Source organism: Borostomias antarcticus, assembly GCF_949987555.1.
Source record: "Borostomias antarcticus genome assembly, chromosome: 4".
Taxonomy (NCBI): Eukaryota; Metazoa; Chordata; class Actinopteri; order Stomiiformes; family Stomiidae; genus Borostomias; species Borostomias antarcticus.
Genome location: NC_140237.1, coordinates 22,025,545 through 22,038,174, shown reverse-complemented (window position 1 = coordinate 22,038,174; position 12,630 = coordinate 22,025,545). Strand labels below are relative to the sequence as shown.

General features: G+C 50.4%; 1 protein-coding gene across 3 annotated transcripts in view; it reads right to left on the bottom strand.

Annotated features, from left to right (window-relative positions):
- Positions 1-416: 416 nt before the first annotated feature.
- The window catches only part of large2 (LARGE xylosyl- and glucuronyltransferase 2), a 40,853-nt gene continuing 28,639 nt past the window's right edge, over positions 417-12,630 (bottom strand). For all 3 annotated transcript variants that reach the window (XM_084436551.1, XM_084436553.1, XM_084436552.1), the window contains 14 exons: positions 11,378-11,585; positions 9,226-9,533; positions 8,971-9,053; positions 8,565-8,688; positions 6,850-7,021; positions 6,647-6,751; positions 6,225-6,337; positions 5,732-5,857; positions 5,103-5,258; positions 4,295-4,455; positions 3,860-4,138; positions 3,530-3,676; positions 3,211-3,406; positions 417-2,815 (listed from right to left, as the gene is read on the bottom strand). In XM_084436551.1, coding sequence (XP_084292677.1) covers positions 2,618-2,815; positions 3,211-3,406; positions 3,530-3,676; positions 3,860-4,138; positions 4,295-4,455; positions 5,103-5,258; positions 5,732-5,857; positions 6,225-6,337; positions 6,647-6,751; positions 6,850-7,021; positions 8,565-8,688; positions 8,971-9,053; positions 9,226-9,533; positions 11,378-11,477 — 2,268 coding nt within the window. In that variant the 5' untranslated portion in view covers positions 11,478-11,585 and the 3' untranslated portion in view covers positions 417-2,617. The remainder of the gene's footprint in view (positions 2,816-3,210; positions 3,407-3,529; positions 3,677-3,859; positions 4,139-4,294; positions 4,456-5,102; positions 5,259-5,731; positions 5,858-6,224; positions 6,338-6,646; positions 6,752-6,849; positions 7,022-8,564; positions 8,689-8,970; positions 9,054-9,225; positions 9,534-11,377; positions 11,586-12,630) is intronic.

Here is a 12,630-nt window from a genome sequence, read left to right as displayed (position 1 = left end):
TGTTTCCTTAAGAAAAGCAATACATCTACAAGAGACAATTCAATTTCCGGGCACTGTTATAAATGTCAGCGCAGAAAACAGCTGACGGAGAATTACAGTTAGCTTTGTTCTCCCCCTTAGTGAAGGTGAGCTGGAGAGTGCATGTGTGCGTGTGTGCGTGTGTTTGTACGTGCACGCGCGTGCCTGTGCGTACGCGTGAGTGCTTAGCTTTCTGGAATAAATGTCATCACAGACGTTAAGCCCATATCACAACACTTCAGACAACGCTGTTGTACGGTAATGATCATCTCTGAGAAGACGTCTGTATGAAGATGCATCAGCCTATGGCGGCTATTTCATTAGCTCCATCGGCCGTGTCCCACAGCCCCTTGAAGAGAAACCAACCCAGAACAAAGCGATACAAAAGGGCAGATTTATTTAAAGCACTTTGTCCGCTACATAGAAAAATATGATTGATTCGAGTCAACAATAATAAATAGGATGCCTGATTATCCCCAGGCACCATCAACGGTACAATCAATATCCAGTTTCCACAATACAGCAAAGGCACTAGCATTCACTGTGGTCAGTACAGTCAACGGAGTGAGGAGGAGGGGGGGGGGGTCAAGGGTCAAGGACAGAGGCAGAGGGGGGCTGGAGGGACTGATCATGGCAGATCTGCACGTAGCCATCACCGTGGCAACCCCATGCGATTACTCTGCATCCCATAGTCAGTGTAGCACGTGGCTGCTCTGTGTTCGGACGGTTTGCTGCTCGCGATAGGCTGTAACCACGGCGGCGGCGGCCTCCCTGGGCGCTGGGTAGTTGATGCACGTTCATACGGCAGTAACACTTGCAGTTCATTACTGGCCCGTGGTCCCACACGTTGGCGGATTAGGCGTTGAGGGGGGGGGGGGGGGTGATGAGACTATAGACAGAGTGGAAGATTGCTGGAGGTGAAAAGATGGATGGTTTGAGAGAAGATGGGAAAAGAAGGGAGGATGGATTGGGGATGTGGGTTTGAGGGATGGAGAGAAAAGGAAAGGAAAAAGGGATGTGGTCAAGTAGCCGGAACGTAGACTACAGCATGTCAGTGTAACATAGCCGGACTTGGCCCAGAGAATGTTCCGGATCCCCGTTGACAGTCAGTAGTGCTTTAAAACCTCCTTGGCCTAAGATGCTCTTACAGTGTGTGTACAGGGACTTGTGAGATTTCACACACAAGACAAATACCTCCTTACAAGGGATATGTGCTATATTGGTCATTTTGTGATGTTCACAAGCTGTAGTGACTTGTGTTTAATGCAGGATTTGGATGAGGATTTAGAAGCAAATTAAGAATATCCACATGGATGAACAATAAGAATCGATTGGTTCAAAATAACAGAGAAAGCCCTGATTGTCAGAACAAAGCAGGGATTCCTTTCGACTGTCTTATACCCATCAGGTCTGTGGAGCAATTCTTCAGATGCAAGATGATATGCAGGTTAGCAATGTGAAGGGAAGATTGAGACAGAATGAAAAGTGATGAGCATGTTAGGTCATATGGCCTAGTATAAACAGTCAGTGAATGTACACCCACAACACAGCAGCTCATTCAGTCAGTGGGCGTACGGGTGCATGATGTTAAACGCCTTTGAAGCGGTTGCGTCACAGAATAGAATACCCTGGACCGGAAAACAACATACACTAAAAATGCTTTGCTTATCTTATCGAACAAGGCTAAATTCACTTATTAAAAGCCATGTTTGTTTTGTTTGTCGTCAACAAAGTGACATGACAATAGTGAATGACACTTCATTTCACCAGCGTATTGTCCGGGATAAACATCATGCCTCTCATTTTCCCCAAACCCACTTCAAATCCTCCAGAAGCAATCAAAAATGGATAGACATTATTCTTTCCTTCCACAGGGGACCAGAAATAATAAGAACAAATAAAAATATAATAATTATGCAACATGATGATAAAAACACTGATATAATTTACATCAAGAGATTATCTTATTAAATATTATGGAAAATTATAAGGCTTAAATGTTTATCCAGTTCGACTAGCCTCTCCAAACATGATTCTGATTTGATCCCTTTCAAAGAGAACAGGGAGGATTTCCATTCCTCTGCTTCTGATGTGACCCACGTTCCTTCCTGTCATCCAGTCCAAGCTGCAGATATGGACAGGTTCCACATATCAGAGAGAGCCCTGATTGTCAGAACAAATCATGACAATTGTCACTATTTCCCCATTGTTAAAGCATGAAACTGTCCAGCAGAGGGCCGGTGTAGAGGAGCAGGTTTGGTAAATCTACTGTCATGTAAGGGTCCTGTTTGGTTGGTGTGGTTATCTCAGTTTAGGGTGTAATCCATGGTAGCCGGGTGTTGAGAGATGCAGCCCGGCCTACTGAAGCCAATCCCCGGACGTTCATTTGGGCTGCCCGGCTCTATCTGCACGCACACACACACACACACATACACAAACACACACACACACACCACATACCTCACACACACCACAGACATCACACACACACACTCACACCCAGGCTTGGTGACTGGGGCCTTGTCCTGTCCCTAAACCCTTAACCTCGGCCAGTGAGCGGAGGTGGGGGGGGGGGGGGCATCTGATGTCCGGTCCGGGTTTAGATGTTCCTCTGGGCGGTGAGGTACTTGAGTGCGGCGGCGCCGTACTTGCGGGACATATCCTGGTGGAACTCCTCCTTCAGCGTGGTCAGACAGTATCGGTAACCCGGGCTGGAGCGGAACTTGGAGATGTCGAAGCTAGGCGCGTGCGGCATGTGGATCATGAAGGCGTTGGGGAGGACCATCAGCTCATACTCCTGAGTGGTGCAGGGGAAGGGGGGGTGGGGGGGAGGGGCACAGCATATTCAGGTATCAGCCTCTGGGATTTGAAATGCGGGGCGAACAAGGACAACATAATTGGCTCATTGCTTTGAGGCAGGCTACAGTGAGGAACACGGCTTTGATGCGTCAGCAATTACAAATGCTATTATTTCTGAAACAAAAGCATACAGCAAATCTAATCGCATCTAAACATCGCCTCAGTAGTTTGAATCAACTTCCAATCATGAAAAGAGTCTTTGGATTAAGGGGTACTAAAAGGCGTTTATGTTTGCCGATTGCTTCTTTGAGGACTGACAAATCGTAAAACAGAAATCAAACTGTCCTTTAATGACCCGGAGCCTAACACCCCCCCCCCCCTCACGAATGGTACCTGGGCATCCAGCTCCATGATGTGTGACACCTTGTTCCAGCCAAAGCCCACAAAGCGCTGGTCGTACTCAGGACAGTCCCGCCTCACCACCACATAGGGCTCAAAGTCCGCCTCCCACTCAACCTTGTAGGGCGTGGTGGCTGTCCGCCATTTGGCGTAGTCGGTCGGAGCGTGACCCTTGGTCCAGACATGATACCTAGAACAAGGAAAACACAGAAGCCAAAGAATGGATAACGATAACACCTTTTCTCTGACATCCGTCAGACGTCCAGCCGATTACGCGCTGTTCAATCTCCGATTGACCGATGAGCCGGTGTACCTGAAGGTATAGAGGGTCCCCACGTCCAGCATGGAGAGCAGCTCAGCTTTGGATTTGGGGAAGGAGAGCCGATAACGCAGCGTCTCAAAGGCCGGCACCACCAGGGCCTTCTTAGTGTGCGCCATGTCCAACTGGACCACAGACCTCCTGTGGGCAGAACCCAGCAACAGCAGAACCATCAGCAGACTGTATATCCACAACACACAGTTAGTCATAAGCCTGACTACCAGCACTGAATTATCAATTCATTACAATCTATGACTACAATAATCTATAACTGCATACAACATACAACTGTGAAAGCAGGAAGTGAGCGGCGGCTCCTCTCACCTGAGGTAATCGTAGAGGCCGTACATGGGCAGGAAGTCCACGTCGGCCAGAAACACGTACGGCGTGTTGGCGTTCCTCAGTGCCACGTTCCTCACCAGGTTGACGGGGTAGAACTGGCCCTCCTTGTAGACGATGTGGTAGCCCACGTTCTTGCGGTTCTTGAGCACCTCGGACGCCTGGGCGTAGCGCAGGAACTGCTGGGCCTCGGCGTCGGACATGTAGAGGGCCAGGCTGATGGGGCCTTCCCAGTGTTTACAGATGGCTTCCAGCATCTGGAGTCTGCAGAGAAGGGAGGGGGGGGGAGGGAGAGTCAGAATTACAGGTTTGAAGGTGATTAATGCACCGAGGACGGGGATAAAAAGAGATGAGGAACGCAAAAGTTGACACAAGCGGGAGACGCAGCGCGTTAATCGGCGGGCCGTTCCGCCGCCTCACCTGTCCATGGAGAGCTGGGCGACCAGCGTGACGTCCGTGTCGTCCGCGGCCGTGTACTCGTACTGCAGGAAGTAGAGGTGCACGCGGTGAACCGTGATGCGCTCGCGGCGGAAGTCATAACACTGGTCGTCCTCGTCCAGCTCCTCTAGCGCCGCCTGCAACTGCGGGGCGAGGGAATCACGACGGGGGTCAACATAACACTCTACAAACTCTGTCTGAACTCTGGAACTCTGGGATTCCTGTGACCTGACTGTGGTTTTTTTAGTTCACAGTATGACGTATCAAAACATAAACTGACTGTGTTGTATTTAACCCCGTTGTCAACTGATGTTTTGATATGTCATAGCCTACTGTGAATTTGTAATGGTGCAATGGGGTAGGGGTTCCAGTGGGATTCGATGTTGTTAAAGTATTTGACACAGTATTTACAAATGTATTTTGTACTGTATAACCTAAAAAGTTTTTTTTGTATAAAAACAAATAAAAATACACACACACGCACACGCGCACACACACGCACGCACGCACGCACGCGCAAAAACAGTCAAGTCACAGGAATTCCAGAGTTCAGACATCGGTGCTGTGTCAAGGGCTCTTTATCGCTTCTATTCATGTTTTGGCTGAATAACTGAGTAACACAAAGATAGTATTGTTTGCTATGTTACTATGGTAACAGCCCCCCCCTCCCCTTCCCCCCGTACACACACACACACACACACACACACACCAGAGAAACAGAAGAGCAAGCGCCAACTTAGGTATTTGCTGCCTCTCGTATTCTGCAGGTGGCGGTAGTGCCGGTACTGACCCGGACGCTCTCTACGGTGGCCTGGCTGGGACAGCCGAACAGCTCCCGTCGGAGCAGGTTGCCGTCGTACTCCAGGAAGGTCAGGTAGAGGTTCCTGAAGAACTCCACGTGCTTGTTCTTCACACGCAGCTTCTTAGGAGAGTTCCAGTGGATCACCTGGGAGGGGGTGGGGGGGGGGGCGTTCGGCATTTCAGACATTTCAGGTCTCCTCGCACGCGCGTCTGTGTGCCTGTGTGTACAGTATGTGTGCTTGTGTGTACAGTATGGGTGCTTGTGTGTACAGTATGTGTGCTTGTGTGTACAGTATGTGTACCTGTGTGTACAGTATGTGTGCCTGTGTGTACAGTATGTGTGCTTGTGTGTACAGTATGTGTGCGTCTTTACAGTACATTACATATGTCACATATCACAATCGTTTAGCAGAAGCTTTTTATCCAGAGTGACTAACAATAACTGCATTCAACGCAGGTAGTCACGTGTACTATTACTCACCAGAAGTGCATCTCTGTCTAAACGAGCGTCTAAGAGCATAACCTATAGAGCTGAAGTAAAAGCGCAAGAACAGCCAAGTAAAAATACGATGAGCGCATGGAGGTCTTTACGGGCGCGTGTCGCCCTGCCAACCCTACCTTGAGGTCGGACACCTCCGTGTAGCACTGTTCCGAGCGTGTGTGGTCGGACAGCTGCACGTTCCAGAAGCAGGGCAGCTGGTGCACCAGCACCGGGTTCTGCTTGATGAAGGCGTTGAAGATGTCCTGCACGCAAGATCACACACCCACACATCAACTGCGTCCTTTTACCCAGGCTGACGTGCTTCAAAAACCCACGCGAACATCTGTTCTACGTACAATTATGCTCTCGGTCCTCATTGGCACCTGTTTATAAACTTGCCATAGATTGCCTTTTATAGCACTGCTAAAAGCACCCGTCTAATTAATTTGACATGCAGTAAATAACACAGCAGCTTGAACAAATGATTAAACAGGGACAAAAGACGGTGAGCTGCAGACAGCTGTGGTGGACTGACAGACCTTTGTTTAATTAGTCTGTAAAGCGCCGTGTGCTGCATTTCCTTGTATGAACAGTGCTATATAAATAAAGTTGACTTTGACTCTGACAGACCTGGTCGGCCAGCGATGTACTGAGCATGCTCATTAGCTCTCTCTCAGCGGTCAGACGCCACATCTGCTCCCAGCTGATCCGACGCAGCCTCTCCAGGTAGAGCAGGATGACCCCTGGGACACGGCAAAAACACGGGGTCAGTCAAAACTCTGTGAAGCCCTCTCTCTCTCCCCCTCTCTCTCTCACCCCCCCCCCCCCTCTCTCTCTCTGTCTCACACACACACTTATCATTTGTATGGATATTATTTGTATGGATATTATTTGTATGGATGTTATTCAACTGTATGCTGTTTTTTGTTATGTTGTGGACCTCAGGAAGAGTAGCTGCTGCACATGGCAAATGTGGGATCACAATGGGGATCTTAATAAACAGTAAACACACACACACACACACACACACACACACACACACACAAACAGACCTGTGTTGAAGCCTCTTCCCAGAGCAGGCCAGGGTTTGTGGTTCTTCCACAGGTTCCCCAGGTACCAGTCACTCTGGTTCTCCACCAGGCCAATCACCTGCTTATCTGCAACCACAAACCACCAAACAACCAATCTGTAATCACCCATCAGACAAACAGCCAATCAGACGCATGGACATCGATATCAAGGTCAAAGGTCACACCAGTGAACTTCCTGAAGATGGCCCAGAGTTCGGCGATGTCCGTGGCGAATGTGATGTCCGTATCCAGGACGATGACCTTCGAGAGGTCGGAGGGCAGGGCTTTGGTTAGGGTCAGCTTCATCAGGCCATATATACCCGAATAGTGCTTGTTTGGTATCCATGACACCTCCGACTGAGAGAGAAGAGAGGGAGGGAGGGAGAGGGAGAGAGGAAGGGAGAGAGGGATGGAGGGAGGGTTAAGACTTGACTCTTTTTTCACAGTCAAACCAGAGCTGAAACAAATTGACAGTGTCATCCTTTTTTCCCCCACTAAAACAGGAATACACAATTCTCAAATGCATTGCAAAGGCATCTGCCTTTCAATCAGAATTACTGCAGGGGAAAGTTTGCCAGCGTGACAACAAAGTTTGCCAGTCAAATGTTTCAGATGAGATCAGACCAGTCCAACTCACTGTTATTGGATACACCTCTTAATGATCCATTGCCACTGTAGCCATAGTACTGTATCTACATCTCATCACTGAACAATTGTTAGTAGTCAACCTTCAGACAATAAAGAAGAGATTGTCCGCATCACTGGTATAGCTCCCAATAGCCTATATTTATTGAGTTAACACCCAAACCTAGGGCTGTGTCTACTATGGTCGATCACTGTTAGTAGTCAACCTTTAAACCATCCTGTCGTGTCTTGTCTTCTACCATGGTTAGCACCATCACTAAAATTCTGGTACACGTGATATCAATAACAGAGCGAGTTAAAATTCTACCACAACAGTAATGATGACAGTATTGGCTGGTATGGCTCCAAGGCTCCGGCATCTGCTCTGTACACACGATAGCTAATCCATTTAGAAACACAAAGGAAAAGAACCATTTTAGCGAGCATCTGTTCAATATCGTTCTCCATGAACCAGCCAATAGTGCCTGTTAATAAATTCCTTTTGATGCTGCACAATAGGATCAGCGTGAATGCGTAATTAGCAAATATAATCAGCTTTTACATGCCGGGGTTGTTTTATTTCCTTCCTGTTCTTCGAGGGGTGAGCAGAGAAGGGGAGAGGCAGGCGCGTCTCTCTCCTCTCTGTGTAGGCCGAGAGACGACGTCGGAGAGCACAGAGCACTATGGTCCCCGCGGAGGCGGAGGACGCTAGGAATGCCACGGCCGGACCGCGGGGGGGCGGGGCCGACGGCTCGCATCGCTCGGGGGGCGAGGAGGAACAACGTCCGGATCGGTATGCGAGAGATCCCCCCCCCCCCCGCCGTCCGAGCCCTGTCACACGGGCACACACTGACGCGCGGACGTCCATGAAGACGCCCATAAATCTGTCTAATCCTCTGGGTTCGTCTAATCCACTCCCGAGCCTGGGTTATGATGCATATACACACGCACACGCACAAGGCCGTGCACGCACACCTACAAACATGCAAGCTCTCTCTCTCTCTCCCCCTCTCTCTCTCTCTCTCCCTCTCTCCCTCCCTCCCTCTCTCTCTCTCTCTCTCTCTCTCTCTCTCTCTCCCTCTCTCTCTCTCTCTCTCTCTCTCTCTCTCTCCTCTCTCCCTCCCTCTCTCTCTCTCTTGCATGCAGACCTCAGTTAGAGAGCATTCCGTTGACATCAAGTCGTGATTAATCATTTGTAGGTTTTTGCTGTTTGCGTTCGGGCAGTGGCGGAGCATGAGCGTGCAGGCCGGGGGCGCGGGGGGCGGAGGCGCGTTACCTTGAGCTCGTCAGCGTCGTAGAAGCTGACCTGCACGGAGGGGACCATCCATGACTGGAACAGAGAGCTCAGGATCTGATTGGCTACTGTGTCCGTGATGAAATGGAAATGCAGTGGATTTCTCCTGAGAGAGAGAACAGATAAAGAGAGAGAGAGAGAATGATAGAAAGAGAGAGAGAGAGAGAGAGAGAGAGAGAGAATGTCAATGTGTCAATGATATATAGTAAAGTCACATTATAGTCACAAAAATAGTTCCATGCCACGCACCATCTACTCCAGCAGCTCTGGTGTTTGTCCTGGTATGAGTGTGTGTGTGTGTGTGTGTGCGCGTGTGTGTGTGCGTGTGTGTGTGCGTGTGTGTGTGTGTGTGCGTGCGTGCGTCCCTCACCCAGGGGGCCCGGCTCACCTGTGGAACAGGATGGATTTGACCAGGGTCACCACGTCCCTGCTGGCGTTGTGTCCGGCGCACACGCACGCCACGTGGATGAGCTGGGAGAGCACAGGGGGGAGAGAGAGAGATGAGAGGGCCAGGTGAGACACGCCGGCGCCGATTAAATCGATACGCCGAGGGATCCGCTTTCCCGTGTGCGAAGGAGCAGCGATAACAAACGGAGACGCCACCGCCGCCGGCAGACACGGGCAGGCGCCGCTATACCCTCACCTCACACTTCTGCACGGTGGGCGAGCGCGGACACTCGGTATGGTTGCCCCGTTCCTCCGCCGTGCTCTCCACGTCCTCCGGCCCCGTATCGGCCGACGCCCCCCACTGCTGGTTGCCGTAGTTACCGCCGTCGCCGCCGCCGCCGGGGGGCTGGGCGACGGTGCCGTGCTGTGATTGGCCGAGCTGCAGCCGGATCTGCCGGTTCTCCTCCTCCACCTCGCGGACGCGCGACTCCAGGACCGCCCGCTCCAGGACCTGGGCCTCGGGGGTGTCGGCCAGGCAGGGGTACAGGAGCAGGGAGCGCCCGTCTGGAAGAGGGGGAGGGGGGTTAAATACTTCATTTTCCTGTATCACTTTACAACTGTAGTGCTACAAACTTCCAGTCTGTCACTCTCTTTTAACCTCTCTGTCTCTCTCTCTCTCTCTCTCCCCCTCTCTCTCTCTTTTTGTAGACTGTCATGGGGAGCAGCTGCCCCACAGCTGAAGTGAATCACTCTGGGAATGCTGAATGCTGAGTTACGGAGGAGAGAGAGAGGGAGAAAGAGAGAGAGGGAGAGATAGAGAGAGGGAGAGATAGAGAGGAGAGAGAGATAGAGAGGAGAGAGAGAGGAGAGAGAGAGAGAGGGGAGAGACACTGGCGCCTCATATCGGAGAAGAAAGGCGAGGCCAAAACGGATCCGGTCACTGAGGACCGATCCACGCCCAGATGCTCAGACTGGACATTGATAGCCAGGCGCTGCTGTAGGTGTGGACACAGCGATGCACTCTGCTGCCCCGAGCTCTCCAAGACCCCGGCTCCTCTCCACAGAGAGCTAAAACAGACACACTCTGCTGTGACACCTCATCAGTCATCTGGCTGGCTATGTGTAGAGAGTATCTATGGGCTGGTGTGTGTGTGTGTGTGTGTGTGTGTGTGTGTGTGTGTGTGTGTGTGTGTGTGTGTGTGTGTGTGTGTGTGTGTGGGTGTGTGGGTGCGCGTGTGCGTGTGTGCGTGTGTGTGTGTGTTTGTGTGTCTGTGTGTCTGATCACTGGATGTAACAACTGGATTATCAAATGATGGGGTGTGTGTGTGTCTGTGTGTGTGTATGTTAGCTGTCACTAACTGTTATGACTCAATTTAGCTTTGTGCAGAGGCTCCATAAGATAGGTGGATAGCAACTGGATTATCAAATGATGGGGTTTATGTGTGTGTGTGTGTCTGTGCATGTGTGTGTGTGTGTGTGTGTTGATGTGTGTGTGTGTGTGTGTGAGTGCGTGCGTGCGTGTGTGTATATGCATCATAACCCCGGCTCAGGAGTGGATTAGACGGGCCCAGAAGATTAGACTGATTCACGGTCTTATCCAGCGTCTGCTTCTTCTGCCTGATGAGGAGGCTGAGTCAACTACATCTAGTTATGCCTTTCATTGTAACCATGGCGATGACCCAATAGTGCCATCAGCTGATCGGTCGATTTTCTGGGGAACATTGCAATCTCAGTTGGCATTTACCAACATCAGGCAACATCACTTTTCCGTAGCTGGCCTGACTAAACCAAACAACAGCAATCATTCATAACTGGTTATGAACTACGAGCATGTTCACGGTAAAAGGGGTGGTATTTGCACGATATGACCGATCACTAACGTTGACCAGGCAAACAGAGCGTGGACGGCAGGCACACTCAACCAATATAGCTTCGTCCACCATAACGAGCGGAACAAAGTATTACAGAAATATGAACAATACAGATATAATCCAGGCGAAAAGCAACACAGCACCGCTGCCAAAGGCAGGAAGGAAAGCAAAATAGTGTCGACTGTGAATGCCTTTTTAGGTTTATCACTTTCCCATCATGAATGCACGAGTAGATCTGACTACAGTTAGTGTCGGCTAAGGCTATGCCATGAAATTAATACTTGGATATAAACTATGTATTTATGGTGTGTAAGGCAATTGTAGACCTACCCTTATTCGTTCAGCTGCGACCCCATGAGCCTTGCAAAGTGTGCTATTAGTTTCAGGTTGGAGCGGACAATGTGAGGTCTGAGTTTAGAGCTCAAGGTCAAGCTAAAGAAACAAAAAACAGGTGTGATCCATCCAGGCACAGAGGCCGTATTGTCAGTCTGACCGAGCTGACCTGGGTCAAGTAGCGGGCGGGGGGTTTGTACTCACTCTCCAGGTTCCCGGCCAGAAGGTACAGCCAGGTGAGCAGGATGACGGCCGTCACGGATGCCACCAGCAGCTTCAGACGCCGGCGGCACGGCAGGTGCATGATGGGTCGGGGGTGGGGGCGCTGCAGAGGTCAGGGGGTCGGGGTGGGGGGGGGGGGGGGATCAGGTGGGGCTCAGTCCCTCGCCGGCTCCCTGCAGCATCCTCTCATCTGGGGGGGGGGGTGGGGGGGGCAGAGGAGAGGGAGGGGCTCAGGACGCAGCAAACAGTCTCTGGTGTACAGTAGTGTGTCGACAATTACGTTGACATGAACATATCTTTCTCTCTCCCTCTATCTCTCTCACTCTCTCTCCCTGTCTTCTTCCCCGTGTGTGAGGGTGATTAAGATTCCAGGTGTCTACCGTTGTTTTACTAGGAGATTAATGAATTGCTCTTCACTTTCATTAGACACCACCGTCTGAAGGAAAGGAAGAATAGATTGGATGCTGCTGCTGCTAATAGAAAGAGTAAAAAAAAAAAAAGAAAAAAAAAAGAACGGAAACCCAACCAACCAACAATAGCAGGATCACAGAAACATCCAGTCTATTAACCACATAAACACGACACGAGTAAAACAAACATGAGGGAAAGAGTCACAGTGCAAGAAAGAGAGAAAGAGAGAGAGAGAGAGAGAGAGAGACAGAGAGAGAGAGAGAGAGAGAGAGAGAGAGACAGACAGATATATTAGAAGATCAGGTGTTCCCTAAAACCTCTCTCTAGATGTGTGAGGTGAAACCTATCAAGCTGCATACATCCCACCTGGCAATCTATCAGTCTTTTATTGCTGAGCCGTGCTAACGAAGCAAACTGTGTGCTCCGCGTGAGGAGTGTGTGTGCGCATGTGTGTTTGTCTCTGTGTGTGTATACACATTATGTGTGTGTGTGCTTGTGTGTGTGTGTGTGTGTGTGTGTGTGTGTGTGTTCATGCCCTTAGGCTCTATCTCTCCAGAGTGGTTTAGAGAACAGGTATATTGGAGAGTCTTACCCATGAGGTCATCACTGTTTTTCAGGACCCCCCCCCCCCATCCCCCCTCTCCCACATCTCACATCCCCCTGCCCCCCCCCCCCCCCCACACACCCACCCCCCCTCCTCCTCTTTATAATTCACCTCTCTTTCAAGTACGACAGCAGCAGGCAGAGCACACTACACTCCCCTCAGGAGCACTGGCAGCACATTGTACATCCATACTCTATATACAACACTATTTAGGTCACAT